Raw genomic sequence first — 27,344 nt, forward strand, 5'->3', positions numbered from 1 at the left:
TCTCTATCACACATTCACACACACACACACACACACACACAAACACACACACACACTCACACATCAACCTACTGGCAAACCAAGGTAAAAACACACACACACACCTGCTCAATTCAGGCCATTATCCCTGATGAACACCGATGCAAAAATTCTCAATAAAATACTGGCAAACTGAATCCAGCAGCACATCAAAAAGCTTATCCACCATGATCAAGTGGGCTGCATCTTTGGGATGAAAGGCTGGTTCAACATACACAAATCAATAAATGTAATTGAGCACATAAACAGAACTAAAGGCAAACACCAGAAAATTATTTTGATAGATGCAAAAATGCTTCTGATAAAGTTCAACATCCCTTCCTGTTAAAAACTCTCAATAAACTAGGTATTGATGGAACATATCTTAAAATAATAAGAGCTATTTCATACAGCCAATATCATAAAGAATAGTCAAAAGCTGGAAGCATTCCATTTGAAAACTGGTACAAGACAAGGAAGCCCTCTGTAACCACTTCTATTCAACATAGTATTGGAAGTTCTAGCCAGGGCAATCAGGCAATAGAAAGAAATAAAGGTATTCAAATAGGAACAGAGAACGTCAACTTGTCTCTGTTTGCCAATGACATGACTTCATATTGAGAAACCCCATCATCTCAACTGAAAACTTCTTGAAATGATAAGCAACTTCGCCAATGTCTCAAGATACAAAATCATTGTGCAAAAATCACAAGCATTCCATTACACCAACAATAGTCAAGCAGAGAGCCAAATCACGAATGAACTCCCATTCACAATTGCTACAAAGAGAGTAAAATACCTAGGAATACAACTAGGAGTACAAGGGATGTGAAGGACCTCTTCAAGGACAACTGCAAACACTGCTCAAGGTAATAAGAGAGGACACAGACGAATGGAAAAACATTCCATCCTCATGAATAGGAAGAATCAATATTGTGAAAATGGCCATACTGCCCAAACATTAGAGATTCATCAAAATACCGTTGACATTTTTCACAGAATTAGAAAGAACTATTTTAAATGTCATATGGAATCAAAGAATACCCCATATAGCCAAGACAATCATAAACAAAAATAACAAAGCTGGAGGCATTACGCTAACTACAAACTGTACTAGAAGGCTACAGTACCAAAACAGCAGGCTACTGCTGCCAAAACAGACATATAGAGCAATGGAGCAGAACAAAGACCTCAGAAATAACACCACACATCTATGAACACCTGATCTTTGACAAACCTGACAAAAACAAGCAAGGGAGAAAGGATCTCCTATTCAGTAAATGATGCTGGGAAAACTGGCTTGCCATATACAGAACACCAAAACTTGACCCCTTCCTTACACCTTATACAATAATTAACTCAAGATGGATTAAAGACTTAAATGTAAAATCCAAAACCATAAAAACCCTAGAAGAAAACCTAGGCAATACTATTCAGGACACAGGCAAGGACAAAGACTTCATGACAAAAATGTCAAAAGCAATTGCAACAAAAGCCAAAATTGACAAATCGGATCTAATTAAACTAAAGACCTTCTGCGCAGCAAAGAAACTATCATCAGCATGAGCAATCAACCTACAGGATGGGAGAAAATTATTGCAACCTACCCATCTGACAAAGGTCTAATAAAAAAATTGACAAGGAACTTAAACATATTTACAAGCAAAAAAACAAACAACCCCATCAAAAGCGAGCAAAGGATATGAACAGAACTTATCAAAAGAAGACATTTATCTAACCAATAAATATTTTTTTAAAGCTCAACAATACTGATCATCAGAGAAGTGAAAATCAAAACTACGATGAGATACCATCTTACACCCATCAGGATGGTGATTATTAAAAAGTTAAGAAACAATAGATGCTGGTGAGGCTGAGAAGAAAGAGAAACGCTTTTACACTGTTGGGGAAACTGTAAATTAGTTCAACCATTGTGGAAGACAGTATGGTGATTCCTCAAGGATCTAGAACCAGAACCACCTTTTGACCCAGTAATCCCATTACTGGCTATATCCCAAAGGAATATAAATCATTCCACTATAAAGACACATGCACATGTAAGTTTATTGCAGCACTATATACAATGGCAAAGACATGAAACCAACCCAAATACCCTTCAGTGCTAGACTGGATAAAGAAAATGTAGTACATATACACCATAAAATACTATGCAGTCATAAAAAGGAATGAGATCGTGTCTTTTGCAGGCACATGGATGAAGCCATCATACTGAGCACACTAACACAGTAACAAAAAAATCAAACACCGCATGTTCTCACTAATAAGTGAAAGTTGAACATTGAGAAAACAAGGACACAGTGAGGGGAACGACACAACACGGCCCGCTAGGGACTGGGGGTGAGGGAAGAGAACTTAAAGGATGAGTCAATAGGTGCAACAAACCACCATGGCAGAGGATACCTATATAACAAACCTGTACGTTCTGCACATGTATCCCGTATTTTTTAAATTTAAAAACAGGAAATACTTATGTACATACAAACATACATACATACACAACACACACACACATACATTCTTCCCGGATCTTCATTCCTGGTAAGCCAAAGAACCTGGAGAAACACCAGAATTCTGTCCCTCTGAAAATGCAGGACAGGTCTACCTTCATCAACATAAAATTTTGGACCAAATGTGGTAACTGCAGGTCCACCCCACAATGAGTAACTGAAAATTGAGGCAGTATTTCAGATCCTAAAAAACTGATGAAGTAATTCGTGACACATTTGGGTTCTTTTAGACTTTTCCGACTATGAAGAGTGCTAGTAGGAAGAAGGAAGAACGATGTACAAATATCTGTTTGATTCTCTGCTTTCAGATTCCTTTGCTTGTTTGTGTGTTTGTTTGTTCCTTCTTGAGACAGGACATCACTCCAGTCAGCCAGGCTTTTCCAGTCTGTAATTTTTGTTGTTTCCTTTTGTCAAGTTTTAGAAGATTTTATTTTATTTCTATTGAATTTTAAGACATTTTTAGATATGTATTAAAACATTATCTCACATGCTCTGTGTTACATTTCATTTATTTTCATCGTCCCTTTTTTATTTTATTATTTTACTTTATTAAAGCTTATATTCCAGGGAATATATGCACAACGTGTAGATTTGTTACACATGTATACATGCGGCATGTTGGTGTGCTGCACCCATTAACTCGTCTTATACATTAGGTATATCTCCTAACGTTTTCCTTCCCTCCTCCCCCCACCCCACAACAGGCCCTGGTGTGTGATACTCCCCCTTGTCCAGGTGTTCTCATTGTTCAATTCTCATCCATGAGTGAGAACATGTGGTGTTTGGTTTTCTGTTCTTGCAGTAGTTTGCTGAGAATGATGGTTTCCAGCTGCATCCATGTCCCTATGAAGGACATGAACTCATCCTCTTTATGGCTGCATAGTATTCCATGGTGTATATGTGCCACATTTTCTTAATCCAGTCTATCATTGATGAACATTGTGTTGGTTCCAAGTCTTTACTGTTGTGAATAGTAACGCAATAAACATATGAGTGCATATGTCTTTATAGCAGCATGATTTATAATCCTTTGGGGATACAGCCAGTAATGGGATGTCTGGGTCAAATGGTATTTCTAGTTCTAGATCTTTAAGGAATTGCCACGCTGTTTTCCACAATGGTTGAACTAGCTGACAGTTCCAACAACAGTGTAAAAGTGTTCCTATTTCTCCACATCCTCTCCAGCACCTGTTGTTTCCTGACTTTTTAATGATCACTATTCTAACTGGGGTGAGATGGTATCTCATTGTGGTCTTGATTTGCATTTCTTTGATGGCTAGTGATGATGAGTATTTTTTCATGTGTCTGTTGACTGCATAAATGTCTTCTTTTGAGAGGTGTCTGTTCAGATCCTTTGCCCACTTTTTAATGGTTTTTTTTTTTCTTGTAAATTTTTTGAGTTCTTTGTAGGTTGTGGATATTAGCCCTTTGTCAGATGAGTAGATTGCAAAAATTTTTCTTCCATTCTGTAGGTTGCCTGTTTATTCTGATGGTAGTTTCTTCTGCTGTGCAGAAGCTCTTTAGTTTAATTAGATCCCATTTGTCAATTTTGGCTTTTGTTACCATTGCTTTTGTTGTTTTAGACATGAAGTCCTTGCCCATGCTTATGTCCTGAATGGTATCGCCTAGGTTTTCTTCTAGGGTTTTTATGGTTTTAGGTCTAACATTTAAGTCTCTATCCTATCTTGAATTAATTTTTGTATAAGGTGTAAGGAAAGGATCCAGTTTCAGCTTTCTACTTATGGCTAGCCACTTTTCCCAGCAGCATTTATGAAATAGGGAACCCTTTCTCCATTTCTTTTTTTTTGTCAGGTGTGTCAAAGATCAGATAGTTGTAGAAGTGTGGTATTATTTCTGAGGGCTCTGTTCTGTTCCATTGGTCTAGAGCTCTGTTTTGGTACCAGTACCATGCTCTTTTGGTTACTGCAGCCTTGTAGTATAGTTTGAAGTCAGGTAGTGTGATGCCTCCAGCTTTGTTCTTTTGACTTAGGATTGTCTTGGCAATGCGGGCTCTTTTTTGGTTCCATATGAACTTTAAAGTAGTTTTTTCCAATTCTGTGAAGAAAGTCATTGGTAGCTTAATGGGGATGGCATTAAATCTGTAAATTACCTTGTGCAGTATGGCCATTTTCACGATATTGATTCTTCCTATCCATGAGCATGGAATGCATGAAATGTTCTCCCATTTGTTTCTGTCCTCTTTTATTTCATTGAGCAGTGTTTTGTAGATCTCCTTGAAGAGGTCCTTCACATCCCTTGTAAGTTGGATTCCTAGATATTTTATTCTCTTTGCAGCTATTGTGAATGGGAGTTCACTTATGATTTGGTTCTCTGTTTGTCTGTCATTGGTGTATAAGAATGCCTGTGATTTTTGCAAATTGATTTTGTATCCTGAGACTTTGCTGAAATTGCTTATCAGCTTAAGGAGATTTTGGGTTGAGATGATGAGGTTTTCTAAATATACAATCATGTCATCTGCAAACAGGGACAATCTGACTTCCTCTTTTCCTAATTGAATACCCTTTATTTCTCTCTCTTGCCTGGTTGCCCTGGCCAGAAGTTCAACACTATGTTGAATAGGAGGGGTGAAAGAGGGCATTCCTGTCTTGTGCTAGCTTTCAAGGGGAATGCTTCCAGTTTTTGCCTATTCAATATGATATTGTCTGTGGGTTTGTCATAAATATCTCTTACTATTTTGAGATATGTTCCATCAATGCCGAATTTATTAAGTTTTTAGCATGAAGAGCTGTTGAATTTTGTCAAAGGCCTTTTCTGCATCTACTGAGATAACCATGTGGTTTTTGTCTTTGGTTCTGTTTATATGCTGGATTACGTTTATTGATTTGTGTATGTTGAACCAGTCTTGCATCCCAGGGATGAAGCCCACTTGATCATGGTGGATAAGCTTTTTGAAGTGCTGTGGATTTGGTTTGCCAGTATTTTATTGAGGATTTTTGCATGGATGTTCATCAGGGATATTGGTCTAAAATTCTCTTTTTTGTTGTTGTTGTGTCTCTGCCAGGCTTTGGATATCAGGATGACGTTGGCCTTATAAAATGAGTTAGGGAGGATTCCCTCTTTTTTATTGATTGGAATAATTTCAGAAGGAATGGTACCAGCTCCTCCTTGTACCTCTGGTAGAATTTGGCTATGAATCTTTCTGGTCCTGGACTTTTTTGGTTGGTAGGCTATTAATTATTGCCTCAATTTCAGAGCCTGTTGTTGGTCTATTCAGGGATTCAACTTCTTCCTGGTTTAGTCTTGGGAGAATGTATCTGTCCAGGAATTTATCCATTTATTCTAGGTTTTCTAGCTTATTTATGTAGAGGTGTTTTTAGTATTCTCTGATGGTAGTTTGTGTTTCTGCGGGGTCAGTGGTGATATCCCCTTTCTCATTTTTTATTGCATCTATTTGATTCTTCCCTCTTTTCTTCTTTATTAGTCTTGCTAGCTGTCTATCAATTTTTTTAATCTTTTCAAAAAGCCAGCTTCTGGATTCATTGATTTTTTAAAGGGTTTTCTGTGTCTCTGTCTCCTTCAGTTCTGCTCTGATCTTAGTTATTTCTTGCCTTCTGCTAGCTTTTGAATGTGTTTGCTCTTGCTTCTCTAGTTCTTTTAATTGTGATATTAGGATGTCAATTTTAGATCTTTCCTGCTTTCTCTTGTGGGCATTTATTGCTATAAATTTTGCTCTACACACTGCTTTAAATGTGTCCAGAGAGTCTGGTATGATGTATCTTTGTTCTCATTGGTTTCAAAGAACATCTTTATTTCTGCTTCATTTCGTTATGTAACCAGTAGTCATTCAGGAGCAAGTTGTTTAGTTTCCATTTAGTCGAGCAGTTTTGATTGAGTTTCTTAATCCTGAATTCTTGTTTGATTGCACTGTGGTCTGAGAGAGAGTTTGTTATAATTTCTGTTCTTTTATATTTCCTGAGGAGTGCTTTACTTCCAACTATGTGGTCAATTTTGGAATAAGTGTGATGTGGTGCTGAGAACAATGTATATTCTGTTGGTTTGGGTGGACAGTTCTGTAGATGTCTATTAGGTCTGCTTGGTGCAGAGTTGGGTTCAATTCCTGTACATCCTTGACTTTCTGTCTCATTGATCTGTCTAATGTTGATAGTGGGATATTAAAGTCTCCCATTATTATTGTGTGGGAGTCTAAGACTCTTTGTAAGTCTCTAAGGCCTTGCTTTATGAATCTGGGTGCTCCTGAATTGGGTGCATATATATTTTGGATAGTTAGCTCTTCTTGTTGAATTGATCCCTTTATGATTATGTAATGCCCTTCTTTGTCTCTTTTGATTTTGTTGGTTTAAACTCTATCAGTGACTAGGATTGCAACCCCTGCCATTTTTATGTTTTCCATTTGCTTGGTAGATCTTCCTCCATCCCTTTCTTTTGAGCCTATGTGTGTCTCTGCATGTGAGATGGGTCTCCTGAATACAGCAAACTGATGGGTCTTGTCATCACCAGGCCTGACCTACAAGAGCTCCTGACTCTTTATCCAACTTGCCAGTCTGTGTCTTTTAATTGGAACATTTAGCCCATTTACATTTAGGTGAATATTATTACATGTGAACTTGATCCTGTCGTTATGATGTTAGCTGGTTATTTTGCTCATTAGTTGATGCAGTTTCTTGCTAGCCTCGACGGTCTTTAAATTTTGGCATGTTTTTGCAGTGGCTGGTAGCGGTTGTTCATTTCCATGTTTAGTGCTTCCTTCAGGAGCTCTTGTAGGGCAGGCCTGGTGGTGACAAAATCTCTCAGCATTTGCTTGTCTGTAAGGATTTTATTTCTCCCTCACTTATGAAACTTAATTTGGCTGGATATGAAATTCTGGGTTGAAAATTCTTTTCTTTAAGAATGTTGAATATTGCCCCACCCCTCCCTTCTGGCTTGTAGAGTTTCTGCCGAGAGATCCACTGTTAGTCGGATGGGCTTCCCTTTGTGGGTAACCCGATCTTTCTCTCTGGCTGCCCTTAACATTTTTTCCTTCATTTCAACTTTGATGAATCTGACAGTATGTGTCTTGGAGTTGCTGTTCTAGAGGAGTATCTTTGTGGCATTCTCTGTATTTCCTGAATTTGAATGTCGTTCTGCCTTGCTAGGTTGCGGAAGTTCTCCTGGATAATATCCTGCAGAGTGTTTTCCAACTTGGTTCCTTTCTCCCCATCACTTTCAGGTACACAAATCAGACGTAGATTTTGCCTTTTCTCATAATCCCATATTTCTTGGAGGCTTTGTTCATTTCTTCTTACTCTTTTTTCTCTAAACTTCTCTTCTCACTTCATTTTATTCATTTGATCTTCAATCACTGACACCCTTTCTTCCAGTTGACCGAGTCAGTTACTGAAGCTTGCACATTTGTCATGTAGTTCTCGTGTCATGGTTTTCAGCTCTATCAGGTCATTTAAGGACTTCTGTACATTGGTTATTCTAGTTAGCCATTCAGGAAATCTTTTTTCAAGGTTTCTATCTTCTTTGGTATGGGTTCGAACTTCCTCCTTTAGCTCAGAGAAGCTTGATCGTCTGAAGCCTTCTCTCAACTCGTCAAAGTCATTCTCTGTTCAGCTTTGTTCCATTGCTGGAGAGGAGCTGCATTCCTTTGGAGGGGGAGTGGTGCTCAGATTTTTAGAATTTTCAGTTTTTCTGCACTTCTTTTTCCCCATCTTTGTGGTTTTATCTACCTTTGGTCTTTGATGATGTTGATGTACAGATGGGGTTTGGGTGTGGATGTCCTTTCTGTTTGTTTGTTAGTTTTCTTTCTAATAGTCACGACCCTCAGCTGCAGGTCTGTTGGAGTTTGCTCAAGGTCCACTCCAGACCCTGTTTGCCTGGGTGGCAGCAGTGGAGGCTGCAGAAGAGTGAATATTGCTGAACAGCAAATGTTTCTGCCTGATCATTCCTCTGGAAGCTTCGTCTCAGAGGGGTACCCGGTTGTGTGAGGTGTGAGGTGTCAATCTGACCCTAGTGGGGGTGTCTCCCAGTTAGGCTACTTCAGGGTCAGGGACCCACTTGAGCAGGCAGTCTGTCTGTTCTCAGATCTCAAACTCCATGCTGGGAGAGCCACTACTCTCTTCAAAGCTGTCAGACAGTGACATTTAAATCTGCAGAGGTTTCTGCTGCCTTTTGTTCGGCTATGCCGTGTCCCCAGAGGTGGAGTCTAGAGAGGCAGGCAGGCCTCTTTGAGCTGTGGTGGGCTGCACCCAGTTCAAGCTTCCCGGCCACTTTGTTTACCTACTCAAGCCTCAGCAATGGCAAGCGCCCCTCCCCCAGCCTTGCAGCCTCCTTGCAGTTAGATCTCGGCCTACTGTCCTAGCAATGAGGGAGGCTCTGTGGGCGTGGGAATCTCCAAGCCAGATGTGGGATATAATCTCTTGGTGACGTTTGCTGAGACCCTTGATAAAGGACAGTGTTAGGGTGGGAGGAACCCAATTCTCCAGGTGCTGTGTATCACGGTTTCCCTTGCCTAGGAAAGGGAATTCCCTTCCCTCTTGCACTTCCTGAGTGAGGTGATGCTTCCCCCTGCTTCTGTTGTCGCTCTGTGGGCTGCATTCACTGTCCTGCCCCCACTGTCAAACAAGCCCCAGTGAGATGAACCCGGTACCTCAGTTGGAAATGCAGAAATCACCCATCTCCTGTGTCGCTCACGCGGGGAGCTGGAGGCTGGATCTGTTCCTATTCGGCCATCTTGGAACTGCCTCTCATCACTCCTTTAATGAACAAAAGGTTTTAGCTTATATATCTTTGTGTTTGTCAAGTTTTTCTGATTTTGACTTTTCAAAATATGCTGTCATATACAAGAAACCCTTGGATATAAAATGCCATGAATATTTCTCTTTTCTTGCAGTCATAACTTCAGTGGATATCTTCAATTAATCTCTGGGTTATAGCATGTTTTCTTGAAAGTCTTCCACAGTCTATTTTGGGCATTGAGAATTTCCTCAAACTTAAGTGAATATTTCTACAATTTGAAGGCATAGTACCATTTGATGCTTTATTATTTGCATATATTTCTTCCACAAGACCATTTCATGCAAAGACTTGTCTTGTCCCCACAGCCAGATCATTGCAACATGATATAGAATCAATTGGTCAAAAATGGGAAGGTTATCTCTGGAATGTCTATTTGACTCCATTGATCTCTCCATCTTAATTAAGACAGAATATGCTGTGTTAATTACATAACATCGCTGCACATTCTCAAATCAGAAAGTGTAGTTCCAACTTCTTGTTGTTCAATCGCTGAAAGAATGATCTTATCTCCCAGATGCACATGCTTGGAAGTACTTCTCAACACACACACACTCACATCCAGACACAAAGATACAAATACACACACAGGCACAAAGTGTTTAATATGTACACAATTGTTAACTGGCATTGTTTTACATGAAATAAGGCAAATGTGTAGCCCCTGTCCTAACCCAGTTCCACTCCTATCATATTTGCCCACGACACTGATTAGTAAATCTGCTTCAACTGTTCTATAATCACAATTTAAGCTGTGTCCATTAAATTCCGTGAGCAATGCAAAAGGATACAACCTAAGACACAAAACTTAATTGACTGCTGATATTTCATTGGTAAATTGGGTAATTGATGAGTAAATGTAGTGGAACCGGTGGGTGGGCATTAGTTATATAAGGGGTGACGCAGCAAGATACTTCATTATTCAAAGGTGTTTGAAAGAAATTGAAACACAGGAGTGTGTGTATTCAGCTGAGATAAAATGAGAAAACCGTGAAATAAATCTCACTTGGGGTGTAAAAAATAACATTAGGGGAGATTCTGGGTCAATTATCCAATTGTGTAAACTGGATCTTGGAAGCAGGATCGCTTTCCTGCAATAAGACTTGTTTATTGCTGGTGGTGCTTCAGTGGAAACGATTTTGGAGAATGGCCCCTTCCTTTTGTGTATCTGCTGATTAGATTTCATGGGAAATCTGGGGTTTTAAACTCTATTTAAATGTTAACATAATTCATTCAAATGGCAAAAAATCAACAGGTTCTTTGATGTGGAATCATCACATATCGATTTCTTCTTAGGTACAGTTATTTTTTATTTTTATTTTTTTTTTGAGACGGAGTCTTGCTCTGTCACCCAGGCTGGAGTGCTGTGGCCGGATCTCAGCTCACTGCAAGCTCCGCCTCCCGGGTTCACGCCATTCTCCTGTCTCAGCCTCCCGGATAGCTGGGACTACAGGCGCCACCACGTCGCCCGGCTAGTTTTTTGTAGTTTTTAGTAGAGACGGGGTTTCACCGTGTTAGCCAGGATGGTCTCGATCTCCTGACCTCGTGATCCGCCCGTCTCGGCCTCCCAAAGAGCTGGGATTACAGGCTTGAGCCACCGCGCCCGGCAGGTACAGTTATTAAAGTTGATCTACCAGAGTGAAACGATTGTGGAGAACGGCCCCTTGCTTTAGTGTATTTGCTGATTAGATTTAATGGTTCATTTATCATTAAGTACAGTGATCAAAGTTGACCTACCCAAGAGTAGAGATGTCCAGGACAGAACTCAGGACTCTGTAGAATCACAGAACCTGGGTGCAACATTGTTCAAGCACATAAATATGCTCATTCAGAGTGATTTTAGTGTGACGTGTGTGTGAATTGCAGTGTAACGAGCATGACACGCAGACAGGTTATCAAGTGGACTCACCTCAACATCAGTTATGGGCATTACAGAACAACGATGCCAAGGTCCTGGATCCAGAGAAAAGAAACTCCAGCATCCTATGTAAAGCCACGGCATCTGGATTTCTCATGCTTCTGGGGATCATGCTCCCGTAAACGGTGACTTCTTCCTCCTTGTGAAGCATCTTTCTCAGCAGGGCTCATTTCTTCTTCCAGGACTCTGTCCAACAGAAAGAGGAAGCCTTCTGATAGAGCACACCTGACCCATGAAAAGAAAAGGGAAAGAAAGGAGGCCAAAGGTCACACTCCCCTCATTCCACCATCTTCCCTAAAATCATCCTGGTTTCATGGGCCCCAAGACCGGGGATGATTCTGTATACCTCGAGGCCTTGGTGTCTGGCCTCAATTCTATTCTCTTTCTCATTATCTGAAAAATTTTAAGAAAATCCCTAGAGCCAGGATCTTCATTCCTAGTAAGCCAAAAGTCTCGAAGAAACACCCAAATTCTCTCCCTCTTAGTTTGGGAAACAAGTCTGCCTTCATCAGCATGAAACTTTGCATGAAATGTGTTAACTGCAAGTCCACCACACAATGCTTAACTGGAATATCAAGCAACATCTCAGATGATGAAAAATAGATGCAAGAATCCCTAAGACAAATGGTTTATTTTTCCCTTTCTTACTAAAACAACTGCCAGTATTAACAATGGTATGCAAATCTCTTTTAGACGCCCTGCTTTTAAATCTCTATGTTTCTTCTTGAGATAGGGACTCACTTCCATCACCCAGGCATTTACAGTGATTAATTCTGGCTATATGCTATTCTCAAATTAGAACTTTACATTTCATCTCCCTCAAATGTTGATCCATTATCGCATACGCATTAAAATATTATCTCCCATGTTGTGTAATATGTTGTTTCCATTTTCTTTCTTCCTTAAATGAACCAAAGGTTTTAGTTGGCATAGATTCTGATTAGTCAAGTTTTCTGATTTCATGATTTCTTAAATTGCCGTCATACGTCCGCAATCACTGGAAATAGAATGTCATGAGTATTTCTCTTTTCTTGCAATCATAAATTCAGGGAATGTCATCAATTGATATGTCGGTGATTGCATGATTTCCTGAAAGTCGTTCACAGTCTGAATAGTGCACTGAGTATTTCGTCTAACTTCAGTGAATGTTTCCAACACTTGATGCTTTACCATTTGGGTATATGGCTTCCACAAGAGCATTTCCTGCAAAGGCATGTGTTGTTCCCCACTGGCAAGTCATTTCATTCGGATACAGAATCAATAGGCTGAACAAGGAAAGGTTATCGCTGGAATATTTATTTGACTCCACGGATCTCTTCTTTGATATTAAGGAATCAAATAGGCTGTGTTATTAACTGTACTTCACTGACAATTCTCAAGTCAGAAAGTACAGGTCCGACTTCCTGTCCTACAATGCTTGAAGAATGATCGTATATGCCAAAAGCAAACAGTTGGAAGCACATCCCAGCTAAAACACACACATATCCAGACATATAAACACAAAGACACACTCACAAGGGTATGATTGCGCATGTGACAAACTCACGCAAGCAAACCACAAACACAAACACACACACGGTTTCATAAGTATAGAGATATTCCCTAGCAATATTTTAAGTAAAATAACGCAAATGTGACACAGCAGGAGTCCATGAACACTGGCACACTCACTTCTTTGCAAGGAAGGACCAGGAGATTCAAAGGGAAGAACAAACACAGCAAGAGGGCTCTGTTTGTGTACCAGTGATCTCAGGGAAAGTCTCCACCAACACCCAGGAGAGCGCACGCACACACACACACACACCCACGAGGGGGTTCGCGCGCGCACACACACACACCATCACATGCACAGTCAATCCGACATAAAGTAATGAGGAGCCCAGGTTTCTGTCTACACAACAGGGACAACTGGATAGTGATGGCTGCGTTTCAGGATGAGCCCAGACATGGGAAACATCGAGTTTTGCAGTCGTGAGGCTTCTTCAACCTGTGGAGGGATTGTCTGTGTGTTTGTGTTCATGGTAGATGACATTCAGAGTGAATTTCTGAAGAGGACATATTGCGATGTAGGGTTGGGCGGGAGGTTATTGCAGGGAACGGGGTTGACTATTTTCTCTTGGGGTGTGTTTCAGTCGTCAGCTGTTGGTGAGCACCAGAAGTTGAAATTTTGCGAACGTGGGACTTCTGTGGATCCTTCTCGCCACCTTGAGTAGTGGAAACTGGAACGCATTTGAAGAGAGGAAGGGTGTTCTTCTTTTGAACCTGCCTCGCCGTTTTTACATTGCTTGCTGGATGGACCTCAGGCGCCCAAGGACTTGCGCCCTTGGTGGAACCCACAGAATGCTGGAAACAGACAGACACACAGACACACTGGCCTATTGAATGGTGTCCATTTCCAATGAATTGAAGCGGAAAATCATCCCACTGGTATGTGAGTCATTTGGAAGTAAGTCGTCTTGATAGTAAAGGAAATCAAACACAGGAGCGTGTGTGTATTCAACTAAAATAAAATCAGCAAGCACCGAAATAAATTTCATTTGGTGTGCATAAAAATGGCACTTGGGGACATTCCGGGTCAATCGTCCAGCTGCAAAAGGTGCATCTCTGAAGCACAGTCCCTGACCTGCAATGAGACTTGTTCATGCGAGGTGGTGTCGCAGTGGAAATGATTGTGGGAAATGGCCCCTTCCTTTTGTGTATTCGCTGATTGGATTTCGGGCTCCATTTCTCGTTCGGTGCAGTGATCCAAGTTGACCGACCTGAGAGTAAAGATGTCCAGGGCATAACTCAGGGCTCCGTACAATCACAGAATCTTGGGTGCAACCTTGCTCAAGCACACAAATATGCGTATGAACAGTGTCTCTGTGTGACGTGAGTGCAAACTACAGCGTGATGAGCATGACTGGCAGACAGGTGATCCATCAGGCTCACCTCAAAATCAGTTATGAGCATGAAAGAACACCGATGCCCAGGTCCCGGCTTCAGACATAACACCCTCCAGCGTCTTGTGTGAAGTCACGGCATCTGGACTGCTCACGCTTCTGGGGTCATCCTCCTGAAAATCGTGGCTCCTTTCTCCCTGGGGACCAACTCTCTAAGCAGCGCTTCTTTCCTCCCCCAGGACTCTTTCCATCGGGCACGGGAAGCCTTCGGATGGAACACACCTGCCCCATGAAAAGACAATGAAAAGAAACGGGGCCAAAGCTCACAGTCCTCTCATTCCACCATCCTCCCTAAAATCATCCTGACTTCATGGGCCCTGAGGCCAGGGTGTTTCTTGACACCTCGAGGCCTTGGCGCTGGGCCTAAATTCTGCCCCGTTTCTCACTCTCTAAGACATTTTCACAAAATCCCTGGAGCCAGGATCTTCATTCCTGGTAAGCCAAAGGACCTGAAGACACACCCAAATTCTGCCCCTCCTAGTTTGGGGAACATGTCTACATTCATCAGCTTTACATTTTGCACCAAATGTGGGAACTGCCAGTCCACCACACAATGCCTAACTGGGGGAAACGGAGGCAACATCGCAGATCCTGAACAATCCATGCAAGAATCCATGAGATAAATGCCTTCTTTTCGCCCTTTCCTACTGAAACAAGGGCCAGGAGCAACAATGGTGTACAAACCTCTGTTTCACTCCCTGCTCTTAAATCTCTCTGTTTCTTCCTTCTTGAGACAGGGCGCCCCACTCCCGTCACCCAGGCTTTTCCAGTGTTTAATTCTGGTTGTTTGCTTTTGTCAAATTTAGAATTTTGTATTGCATCTCTCTCAAATGTGGATCCATTATCACATACATACGAAAATGTCATCTCCCGTGCTGTGTGATATGTGGTTTTTATTTTCATCCTTTGTTAAATGAACCAAAGGTTTTAGTTGGCATAGCTTCCGATTACTCAAGTTTCTTGATTTCATGATTTCTTAAATTGCCGTCGTACGTCCCCAACCACTGGAAATAGAATGTCATGACTATGCCTCTCTTCTTGCAATCATAAATTCGGGGAATGTCATCAATCGTCCTCACGATGATTGCATGATTACCCGAAAGTCTTTCACCGTCTAAACTGTGCATTGAGTATATCGTCTAACTTCAGTGCATGTTTCCAACACTCGATGCTTTATGATTTGGGTATCTAGCTCCCACCAGAGCACTTCCTGCAAAGACTTATCTTGTTCCCCACTGGCAAGTCATTTCACTCGGATATAGAATCAAGAGGCTGAACATGGAAAGGTTATCGCTGGAATGTCTGTTGGATTCCTCGAATCCCTCCTTTGTTGTTAAGGAAGCAAGTACGCTGTGTTAATTACTGTACTTCCTTGACTGTACTCAAGTCAGAAAGCACACGTCCGACTTCTTGTCCTTCAGTCACCGAAAGGATGATCGTATCTGCCAAATGCACATACTTGGAAGTACATCTCAGCACAAACACACACACACACACACAGACATAAACACACGCAGAGACACACTCACGCGGGCGTGCTTGCTAGTGCTCGTGTGCTCTCGCCCACTCACACGCACACACACACACATGCAAGCACACACACACACACACACGCAAGCATACACACACTGTTTCACAGGTACACAATTCTTCCCTGGCATTGTTTTACCGAAACTAAGGCAAATGTGTGGCCACTGTCCTAAGCCGGTTGCACTCCTATGTGCCTATCATCCTGAGGCGTCAATTTTCTTCAGGTGTTCTATAAATCACGATGTGGGCTGTGTCTGTTGAATTCCCTGGGGAATACACGGGGACACACCCTATGACTCATTCCTTAATTAAATTGAGTGCTGATATTTGATTGGTGGATCGCGTACCTGATGGGTGGGTGGGGTGTTCGCGGTAGGTGGGGATGAGTTATATAAGGGCTGATGCGGCCAGATAGCGGGTCATTTGAAGACTCTCTCGGAAGAGATAGCGTCTTTCTGTCTGCAACGTGCGGTCCCATCAGAAAAAGCTTGTGATCCTTGCTCCTGGTGACATGGAGGCCGATTCACTCCACTTGGGAGGTGAATGGCAGTTCAACCAGTTTTCAAAACTCACATCTTCTCGGCCAGATGCAGCTTTTGCTGAAATCCAGCCAACTTCTCTACCTGAGAAGTCACCACTGGCATGTGAGACCCATGTCGACCTCTGTGATGATTTGACTCCTGTGGCAAGACAGCCTGCCCCCGGGGAGAAGCTTCCTCTCAGTAGCAGGAGACCTGCTGCGGTGGGGGCTGGGCTCCAGAATATGGGAAACACTTGCTACATGAATGCTTCCCTGCAGTGCCTAACATACACACCACCCCTTGCCAACTACATGCTGTCCCGGGAGCACTCTCAACTTTGTCATCGTCACAAGTGCTGCATGCTGTGTACGATGGAAGCTCACATCACACAGGCCCTCCACCGTCCTGACCACGTCATCCAGCCCTCACAGGCACTGGCTGCTGGCTTCCATAGAGGCAAGCAGGAGGATGCCCATGAATTTCTGATGTTCATTGTGGATGCCATGAGAAAGGCATGCCTTCCTGGGCACAAGCAGGTAGATCATGACTCTAAGGACACCACCCTCATCCACCAGATATTTGGAGGCTACTGGAGATCTCAAATCAAGTGTCTCCACTGCCAGGGCGTTTCGGACACCTTTGACCCTTACCTGGACATCGCCCTGGATATCCAGGCAGCTCAGAGTGTGAAGCAAGCTTTGGAACAGGTGGTGAAGCCCGAAGAACTCAATGGAGAGAATGCCTATCATTGTGGTCTTTGTCTCCAGAAGGCACCTGCCTCCAAGACGTTCACTGTACACACCTCTGCCAAGGTCCTCATCCTTGTATTGAAGAGATTCTCCGATGTCACAGGCAACAAACTTGCCAAGAATGTGCAATACCCTGAGTGCCTTGACATGCAGCCATACACGTCTCAGCAGAACAGAGGGCCTCTTGTCTATGTCCTCTATGCTGTGCTGGTCCATGCTGGGTGGAGTTGTCACAACGGACATTACCTCTCTTATGTCAGAGCTCCTGGAGGCCAGTGGTATAAAATGGATGACGCCGAGGTCACTGCCTGTAGCATCGCTTCTGTCCTGAGTCAACAGGCCTATGTCCTCTTTTACATCCAGAGGAGTGAATTGGAAAGACGCGGTGAGAGTGTGTCAATAGGCAGGGAACCAGGAGCCCTTGGCCCTGAACACACAGGCAGGCGAGCAACGCAAGGAGAGCTCCAGAGGGAACCCTGCCTCCAGGAACCCGACTTGGAGGAGGACTTGGTGGAAAGAGCCACTCAGGAAAGCACCTTAGACCACTGGAAGTTCCTCCAAGAGCAAAACAAAACCAAGCCTGACTTCAACGTCAGAAAAGTCGAACGTACCCTGCCTCCCAACGTGCTTGTGATTCATCCATCAAAATACAAGAGTGGGATGAGCAACCGTCATCCTGAACAGCAAAGCTCCCTGCTGAACCTCTCTTCAAGGAACCTGACACATCAGGAGTCCATGAACACTGGCACACTCAGTTCTCTGCAAGGGAGGACCAGGAGATCCAAAGGGAGGAACAAACACAGCAAGAGGGCTCTGTTTGTGTGCCAGTGATCTCAGGGAAAGTCTCCACCCACACGCAGGAGTGCGCGCGAACACACACTCATACACACACACCTACACGTACACACACTCAGACCCACGAGGGGGTTCGCGCGCACACACACACACACCATCACATACACAGTCAATCCGACATAAAGTAATGAGGAGCCCAGGTTTCTGTCTACACAGGAGGGATAACTGGATAGTGATGGCTGCGTTTCAGGATGAGCCCAGACATGGGAAACATCGAGTTTTGCAGTCGTGAGTCTTCTCAACCTGTGGAGGGATGGTCTGTGTGTTTATGTTCATGGTAGATGACATTCAGTGTGGATTTCTGAATAGGACATATTGCGGTATAGGGTTGGGCATGAGGTTATTGCAGGGGACGGGGTTGACTATTTTCTCTTGGGGTGTGTTTCAGTCGTCAGCTGTTGGTGAGAACCAGAAGTTGAAATTTTGCAAACGTGGGACTTCTGTGGATACTTCTCGCCACCTTGAGTAGTGGAAACCGGAACGCATTTGAAGAGAGGAAGAGTGTTCTTCTTTTGAACCTGCCTCACCGTTTTTACATTGCTTGCTGGATGGACCTCAGGCGCCCGAGGACTTGCGCCCTTGGTGGAACCCACAGAATGCTGGAAACAGACACACTGGCCTATTGAATGGTGTCCATTTCCAATGAATTGAAGCGGAAAATCATCCCACTGGGATGTGAATCCTTTGGAAGTAAGTCGTCTTGATAATAAAGGAAATCAAACACAGGAGCGTGTGTGTATTCAACTAAATTAAAATCAGCAAGCACCGAAATAAATCTCATTTGGTGTGCATAAAAATGGCATTTGGGGAGATTCCTGGTCAATCGTTCAGGTGGGAAAGGTGCATCTCTGAAGCACAGTCCCTGACCTGCAATGAGACTTGTTCATCCGAGGTGGTGTTGCAGTGGAAATGATTGTAGGAAATGGCCCCTTCCTTTTGTGTATTCGCTGATTGGATTTCGGGCTCCATTTCTCGTTCGGTGCAGTGATCCAAGTTGACCGACCTGAGAGTAAAGATGTCCAGGGCATAACTCAGGGCTCTGTACAATCACAGAATCTTGGGTGCAAGCCTGCTCAAACACACAAATGTGCGCATTAACAGTGTCTCTGTGTGACGTGAGTGCAAACTACAGCGTGATGAGCATGACTGGCAGACAGGTGATCCATCGGGCTCACCTCAAAATCAGTTATGAGCATGAAAGAACATCGATGCCCAGGTCCCGGCTTCAGACATAACACCCTCCAGCGTCTTGTGTGAAGCCAGGGCATCTGGACTGCTCACGCTTCTGGGGATCATCCTCCTGAAAATCGTGGCTCCTTTCTCCCTGGGGACCAACTCTCTAAGCAGCGCTTCTTTCCTCCCCCAGGACTCTTTCCATCGGGCTCGGGAAGCCTTCTGATTGAACACACCTGCCCCATGAAAAGACAATGGAAAGAAACGGGGACAAAGGTCACAGTCCTCTCATTCCACCATCCTCCCTAAAATCATCCTGATTTCATGGGCCTTGAGGCCAGGGTGTTTCTTGACACCTCGAGGCCTTGGCGCTGGGCCTAAATTCTGCCCCGTTTCTCACTCTCTAAGACATTTTCACAAAATCCCTGGAGCCAGGATCTTCATTCCTGGTAAGCCAAAGGACCTGAAGACACACCCAAATTCTGCCCCTCCTAGTTTGGGGAGCATGTCTACATTCATCAGCTTTACATTTTGCACCAAATGTGGGAACTGCCAGTCCACCACACAATGCCTAACTGGGGGAAACGGAGGCAACATCGCAGATCCTGAACAATCCATGCAAGAATCCATGAGATAAATGCCTTCTTTTCGCCCTTTCCTACTGAAACAAGGGCCAGTAGTAACAATGGTGTACAAACCTCTGTTTCACTCCCTGCTTTCAAATTTCTCTGTTTCTTTCTTCTTGAGACAGGGCGCCCCACTCCCGTCACCCAGGCTTTTCCAGTGTTTAATTCTGGTTGTTTGCTTTTTGTCAAATTTAGAACTTCTTATTGCATCTCTCTCAAATGTGGATCCATTATCACATACATAGGAAAATGTCATCTCCCCTGGTGTGTGACATGTGCTTTTTGTTTTCATCCTTTGTTACATGAACCAAAGGTTTTAGTTGGCATAGCTTCCGATTACTCAAGTTTCTTGATTTCATGATTTCTTAAATTGATTTCGTACGTCCGCAACCACTGGAAATAGAATGTCGTATTTCTCTGTTCTTACAATCATAAATTCGGGGATGTCATCAATCAGCCTCTCAGGGATTGCATGATTTCCTGATGGTCTTTCACAGTCTAATTTGTGCATTGAGTATTTCATCTAAGTTCAGTGCATGTTTCCAGCACTCGATGCTTTATGATTTGGCTATCTAGCTTCCACAAGTGCATTTCCTGCAAAGACTTATCTTCTTCCATACTGGCAAGTCATTTCACTCGGATATGGAATCAAGAGGCTGAACATAGAAAGGTTATCGCTGGAATATCTATTGGATTCCATGGATCCCTATACGTACACACACACACACACACACACACAGAGTTTCAGCCATTCCTACATAACATAATGTGGTCCTCAGGTTTTTGTTTATGCAAGAGGGACAACTGGTTAGTGTTGGCTTCATTTCAAGATGATACCATATATAATGTTTTTGTGGGGTTTTGAGTATTCTGATCATGTGAAGCGACTGTCTCTGTGCATGCATTTTCACAGTAGATGACATCCTATGTACTACTTTTTGAGGTGTAGGTTTCCCCCTCAGGTTACTGGATGGATTTGAATTTATTATTCTGTCTTGGTTTGTTTTGATTAGTCAATTGGTAGACGAGAGTAGGTGAAATTTTGCTAATGTGGTATATATGTGAATCATTCTTGCGAATGTGAATAATTGAAACTGGGATGCATTTGTAACATTGAAGGGCGTTCTTATTTTTTACCCCAACTTTTTTTGCATTTGTTTTCAAGCAACCTCAGGTGCCCTGGGTAGAACCTAGGTAATTCTTGGAACAGATAAACGGATGCTGCTCATTTTATGGTGTCAGTTTAAGTTTAATTTAAAGGGAAAATTTTCTCACCAGTATGTAACTCATTTTCAAATAAGTTATACTTATCATAAATGGAATAATACACAAAACACGGAAGTGTGTGTGTATGAAACTACAGTCAAATTAGAAAGTTCTTAAATAAACTGCATTTCATGAGTAAAGGATGGAATTTTGGGAAATTCGAGATCAACCATCCAGCTGTGAAATCTGTGTCTTTGAAGCAGTACCCCTGTCCTGAGAATTGTTTTTCTCTGGTGGTATTTCATTGGAAACTAGTTTGGGGAATAGCCCCTTCACTTTTTATATTTGCTTGTTACTTTTCATTGTAAATCTGTGTTTTTAAACTGTATTTAAATGTTAATAGAATCCATCCCAATAAAACATAACCAACAAGTCTTTTCATTTCTAATCGTCACAGATCAATCTCTTGTTAGTTATGGTGATCAGTTTACTCACCTGAGAGTAAATGACACCTTGGCAGAACACAGGGCTCCATAGAAGTACAGAATCCTGGGTCCAACCCTGTCCAAGCATCAAAATGTGTATATTAGCAATGTGTCTGTGTGAATTGTGTGTGAAGTAAAGTGAGATTAGTAAAACTTGCAGTAGATTATTAATTTGTTTCACTTTGTAATCAACGAGTGAGCTTTAAAGAATATCAATGACCAGTGCCTACCCACCAGAGATAAGAACCTCCAGTGTCTTGTGTGAAACCATGGCATCTGGATTGCTCATGATTCTGAAGATAATTCTCCTGTCCCCCATGGTTTCAGAATCACTGCAGGTGGTGGAAACAGATAACACATCATTCCCTTGCTCTCTGTTCTCTTCACTCAGGAAAACTCTCACTGGGACCAAGGAAAATCCTATGGTTTCCTAGGGAGAAGGATTTTTCTCAGGAGAGAAAATGGTGGCTCCTTCCTCCTTGTTGAGCCTCTTCATCAGGATTGCCCCTTTGTCTCTCCAGGACTCTCTTCATCAGACTCGAGATGCCCCTTGGTTGAGCACATCTGGCCTATGAACAAATAAGGGGAAGGAATGGTTCCAAAGATTGTACTATGCTCACTCCACCATCCCCTCTGAAAGTATCCTGACATCATCAGGCCTGGGTCAGAAGCTGTTTCTTTATACCTCTCGGCTTCGCCTCACAGCCTAAATCCTGCCCTATTTCCTACATCTTGTAAATTTTGACAAAACCTGCAGAGACTAGATCTTCATTCCTAACAGGCCAAAGGGAGGTACACCAGAATTCTGTCCCTCTGAGACTGCAGGACATCTCAGCTTCCATCAACATGAAATTTTGCATCAAATATAGTTACTGCAGGTCCACCTCACAATGAGTAATGGAAGTTGAGACAACATCTCAGACCCTGTACAGTTTTTGGCCAAGCTCATTTAGTTTGGCAATGCTTTTACTCTATAAGTCAGTTGTGAAAACACTTAGGATTCATATTATTTAGTCTTTTAATCAGTCTGTTATTATTTTCAATGTATTTTCTACACTTTAGCTTAATATTTCTGATAAACTTTGATGCAAAATTCTCAATATAGTAGTGGCAAACCAAATCCAGCAATACATCAAAAAGCTTATCCACCAAGATCAAGTCGGCCTCATCCCTTGGGTGCAAGGCTGGTTCAACATATGCAAAACAATAAAAGTAATTCACCACATAAACAGAACTAAAGACAAAAACCCCATGATTATTTCAGTTGACTCAGAAAAGGTCTTTGATAAAATTCAACATTCCTTTATGTTAAAAACTCTCATGAAACTAGGTATTGATGGAACATGCCTCAAAATAATAAGAGCCATTTATGACAAATCCACAGTCAATATCATACTGAATAGGCAAAAGCTGGAAATATTCCATTTGAAATTTGGCACAAGACAAGAATGCCCTCTCTCACCACCACTCCTATTCAATATAGTGTTGGAAGTTCTGGCCCAGGCAATCAACAAGAGAAAGAAAGAAAGCATATTCAAACAGGAAAAGAGGAAGTCGAACTGTCTTTTTTTGCAGATGACATTATCCTATATCTATAAAATTCCATCACCTCGCCCAAAAGATTTTTAAGCTACAAGCAACTTCAGCAAAGTCTCAAGATACAAAATCAGTGCAAAAATCTCAAGCATTCTTATACACTAACAATAGACAAAAAGAGAGCCAAATCACAAATGAATTCCCATTTACAATTGCTACAAAGAGTATAAAATACCTAGGAATACAGCTAACAAGGCAAGTGAAGGATCTCTTCAAGGAGAACTACAAACCACTACTCAAGGAAACAAGAGAGGACACAAACAAATGGAAATACATTCCGTGCTCATGGGTAAGAAGAATCAATATGATGAAAACGGCCATACTTCCCAAAGTAATTCATAGATTCAATGCTATTCCCATAAACTACCATGGACATTTTTTACAAAATTAGAAAAATCTACCTCAAAATTCGTATGGAATGAAAAAAGAGCCCATATACCCAGGTCAATCCTAAGCAAAAATAACAAAGCTGGAGGCATCATGCTACCTGACTTCAAACCATATTACAAGGCTACAGTAACCCAAACAGCATGGTAGTGGAACAAAACAGACACATAGAGACCAATGGAATGGAATAGAGATATCAGAAATAAGACTGCACATCTACAACCATTTTATTTTGGATGAAAACAAGCAATGAGGAAAGCATTTCCTATTTAATAACAAATGGTGCTGGAAAAACTAGCTAGACATATGCAGAAAACTGAAACTGGACCCCTTCCTTATACCTTACAGAAAAATGAACTGAAAATGGATTAAAGATTTAAATGTAAAACCCAAAATTATAAAAATCCAACCCCATATAAAAGTGGGCAAAAACTGGGTGCAGTAGCTCATGCCTGTAATCCCAGAAGTTTGGGAAGGTGAGGTGGGCAGATAACTTGAGGCCAGGAGTTCAAGATCAACCTGGCCAACACGGTGAAACTCAGTCTCTACTAAAAATACAATAAATTAGCCGGATGTGATGGCAGGTGCCTGTAATCCCAACTACTCAGGAGGCTGAGACAGAAGAATTGCCTGAATCTGGGAGGCAGAGGTTGCAGTGACCCGAGATTGTGCCACTGAACTCCACCCTGGGTGACACAGTGAGACTCTGTCTTTATGAAAATAAAAATATTTTAAAAAGTGAGCAAAGGATATGAACAGACACTTCTCAAAAGAAGACATTTATGCAGCCAACAAACATATGAAAAAAAAGCCCAACGTTACTGATCATTAGAGAAATACAAATCAAAACCACGGTCAGATGCCATCTCATGCCAGTCAGAATGGAGATTATTAAAAAGTCAAGAAACAACAGATGCCGGTGAGACTGTGGGGAAACAGGAACACTTTTACACTGTTGGAGCGAATGTAAAGTCAACCACTGTGGAAGACAGTGTGGTGATTTTTCAAAGACCTAGAATCAGAAATACCATTTGACCCAGCAATGTCATTACTGGGTATATACCCAAAGGAATATAAATTCTCGCATTATAAAGATACTTACATGCATATGTTCATTGCCACACGATTCACAATAGCAAAAACATGGAATCAACCCAAATGCCCATCAGTGACAGACTGGATACAGAAAATGTGATACATATACACCATGGAATACTATGCAGCCATAAAAAGGAATGAGATCATGTCCTTTGCAGGGACATGGATGAAGCTGGAAACCATTATTCTCAGCAAACTAATGCAGGAACAGAAAACCAAATACACATGTTCTCACTTAAAACCAAATACAGATGAACAACGAGAAAACATAGACACAGGGAGAGGAACAACATACACTGGAGCCTGTCTTGGGGTGAGTGGGGAGGGAGTGCATCAGAATAAATAGCTAATGCATGTGGGGCTGAATACCTAGGTTACGGATTGATAGGTACAGCAAACCACCATAACACACACTTACCTATGTAACAAACCTGCACGTCCTGCACATGTATCCCTGAAGTTAAAATGAAATAAAATAAAATTTTTAAAAACTTTATTTTTTCTAAGTCCTGTTTGCAATTTTCTTTTTTTTTTTTTTTTTTTTTTTTGAGGTGGAGTCTTGCTCTGTCGCCTGGACTGGAGTGCAGTGGCCAGATCTCAGCTCACTGCAAGCTCCGCCTCCCGGGTTTACGCCATTCTCCTGCCTCAGCCTCCTGAGTAGCTGGGACTACAGGCGCCCGCCACCTCGTCGGCTAGTTTTTTGTATTTTTAGTAGAGACGTGGTTTCACCGTGTAGACCAGGATGGTCTCGATCTCCTGACCTCGTGATCCACCCGTCTCGACCTCCCAAAGTGCTGGGATTACAGGCTTGAGCCACCGCGCCCGGCCCTGTTTGCAATTTTCAACGTGAACTTTCTAGTAGACATTTATCATATATAGAATTATATAGTTGATTTTTGAACAACTATGGTTCTGCCATTCTTTAAAATGCAAATTCTTTATGAGTGTGTGTGTGTGTATATGTATACATGTGTGTGTATGTATATTTGAGTGTGTATATATATGTGTGTGTATATATATGTGCACATGTATGTGTGTGTGTGCATATATATATATATATATAATGCTCTTGGTCTTCTGTTTGAGTAGGCTGAGAAGGAGGAGGGGGAGGAGTGGTTGTTCTTGCAGTCTCAGAGGTAGCTAGGAGGAAGAGAATCTGTACAAATGAACACATGAAGTTGTCATTTGTAAGTGTGAGTTAAATAATTCTACACCTGGACATAGAAGTGGAATGAGAGACACTAGAGATCTGGAAGCATGAGAGGGTGGGGGGGCAAATAATAATGGTTAGATATCCGAATTCCTTGGTCCCAAATGGTGTACAATTATTTCCCTTTAATTTGTGTCCATTTAACAGCAAGTTTGAGAGGAGTGAGCCAAGCTCAGAAAGGCATTCAGCCCTAAAATCAGATGTGCATGGCAATGGGCAGAAGTCCCCTCTCCCTTTCTCAGAACAAATCCAAGCTTCCTTTATACCCCTTACCCACAGGAAAGTTATCTTCCAAAATGTATTTCTGCTGGAGGCAAAACGTTTTATATTTTATGAAAAAAAACTTGTAACTTGGTAAAATTGAGAAATTAATATTGGAAAAACAGCAGGGCACTCTCTTTGGGACATAATCTTTGAGGCACTTCAGCAGCATATACAGCTTGTAATTGGTCCTGAGAAAATCCAGACAGCATAAACTTGAGAATGTTCATGAGGAATAACAAAGTACACATTTACTCACATATTTTACATTAAAGTTTATCAAAGGTAAAAATTCAAAAATCTGTTTTACTATGAATGTTCACATGAAAGTACAGACATTCACCTATATTTTCCTGAAATTATTTAAAAATTAATTTGTCATTGGTAACAGAAACTTCCAAACATCTCCATTTTACAAGTCTCATTATCCATATTTCCTCTAAAATATTCGGAAGTAGAAAACAAAAATATAGATTAAAATAGCTCATATTTTTCAAATTTAAAATAATTGCTCAGTAACTGGGAAGAAAGGTTTACACAAATTGGAGATTCTGTATGTATATAGAAATTAATAAGATGAGAAAATTATGCCAAATAATAGGGGGCTTCAATAAGTTCATGCAAAATAACAATGATGAAAAAACTATGCATGAACTTTTAGCTTTTGCCTCAAAACACACATATACTAGTTTATTTGAACTTTTTTTCTTTTTTGAGACAGGGTTTCACTCCCCTCACCGAGATTGCAGTGCAGTGGAGCAATCTTGGCTCAAAGTAACCTCTGCTTCACAGGCTGAAGTGATTCTCCTGCCTCAGCCTTCCAAGTAGCTGGGACCTTGCCCAGCTAATTTTTGTGTTTTTTGTGGAGGCTAATTTTTGTATTTTCTGTCAAGGCAGGGTTTTGCCTTGTTGCCCAGCCCCCAAAGTGCAGGATTACAGGCGTGAGCCACCATGCCTGTCCCTGTTTTAACATATCTGAACAGGATTGAAAACATCAGTCTGAAAACAGCCACATGAATTCTGCCAAACTTGAATTCTGCCAAACCTGAAACAAGAACAAATATCAAATTTATGGTGAAGCTGGGGTACCAAAATCAGTGACATAAATTATTCTTTATGAAAAGTCTATGGGAAAACTGACCTGAAGGATCAGTCATTTACAAACGGATACCTTATTCTAAGAAGAGATAAGACAATGTTGAAGAGGAAGCCCACAGAGGAGGGGCATCCATTCCAATTTTTGAGAGAAAAAAATTGTTTCTATGCCCTAATTGAGAAGGACTGACAATTAACAAGAGATATTATAGCCAACACCACAGACATCTCAATTGGTTCACCTTACACAATACTGACTATAACGTGAAAGTTGAGAAACTTTACATTTGATGAGTCCCGAATACCTTTGTGCCTAGATCAGCTGTGGACAAAAGCAGAGCTATTAGTGACTATTTTGAACAAGCAGAATCATGATCCTGAAGCCTT

The 27,344-nt window shown here is 41.8% G+C and overlaps 1 protein-coding gene and 1 pseudogene across 1 annotated transcript; both read left to right on the forward strand.

Moving 5' to 3' along the window:
* LOC117095273 overlaps positions 1-27,344 on the forward strand; it is a 1,129,150-nt pseudogene that overhangs the window by 48,934 nt on the left and 1,052,872 nt on the right.
* LOC117095257 (ubiquitin carboxyl-terminal hydrolase 17-like protein 6) lies at positions 15,952-17,796 on the forward strand. The gene has a single exon (XM_033232053.1). The coding sequence runs from the start codon at positions 16,207-16,209 to the stop codon at positions 17,794-17,796; it is 1,590 nt and encodes a 529-aa protein (XP_033087944.1). The 5' UTR covers positions 15,952-16,206.

Source organism: Trachypithecus francoisi, unplaced genomic scaffold, assembly GCF_009764315.1.
Source record: "Trachypithecus francoisi isolate TF-2019V2 unplaced genomic scaffold, Tfra_2.0 Lachesis_group13, whole genome shotgun sequence".
NCBI classification, from domain to species: domain Eukaryota; kingdom Metazoa; phylum Chordata; class Mammalia; order Primates; family Cercopithecidae; genus Trachypithecus; species Trachypithecus francoisi.

Excerpts from the sequence above, each read along its gene's own strand:
- LOC117095257 (XM_033232053.1), top strand. The coding sequence starts at position 16,207 with ATGGAGGCCGATTCACTCCACTTGGGAGGTGAATGGCAGTTCAACCAG.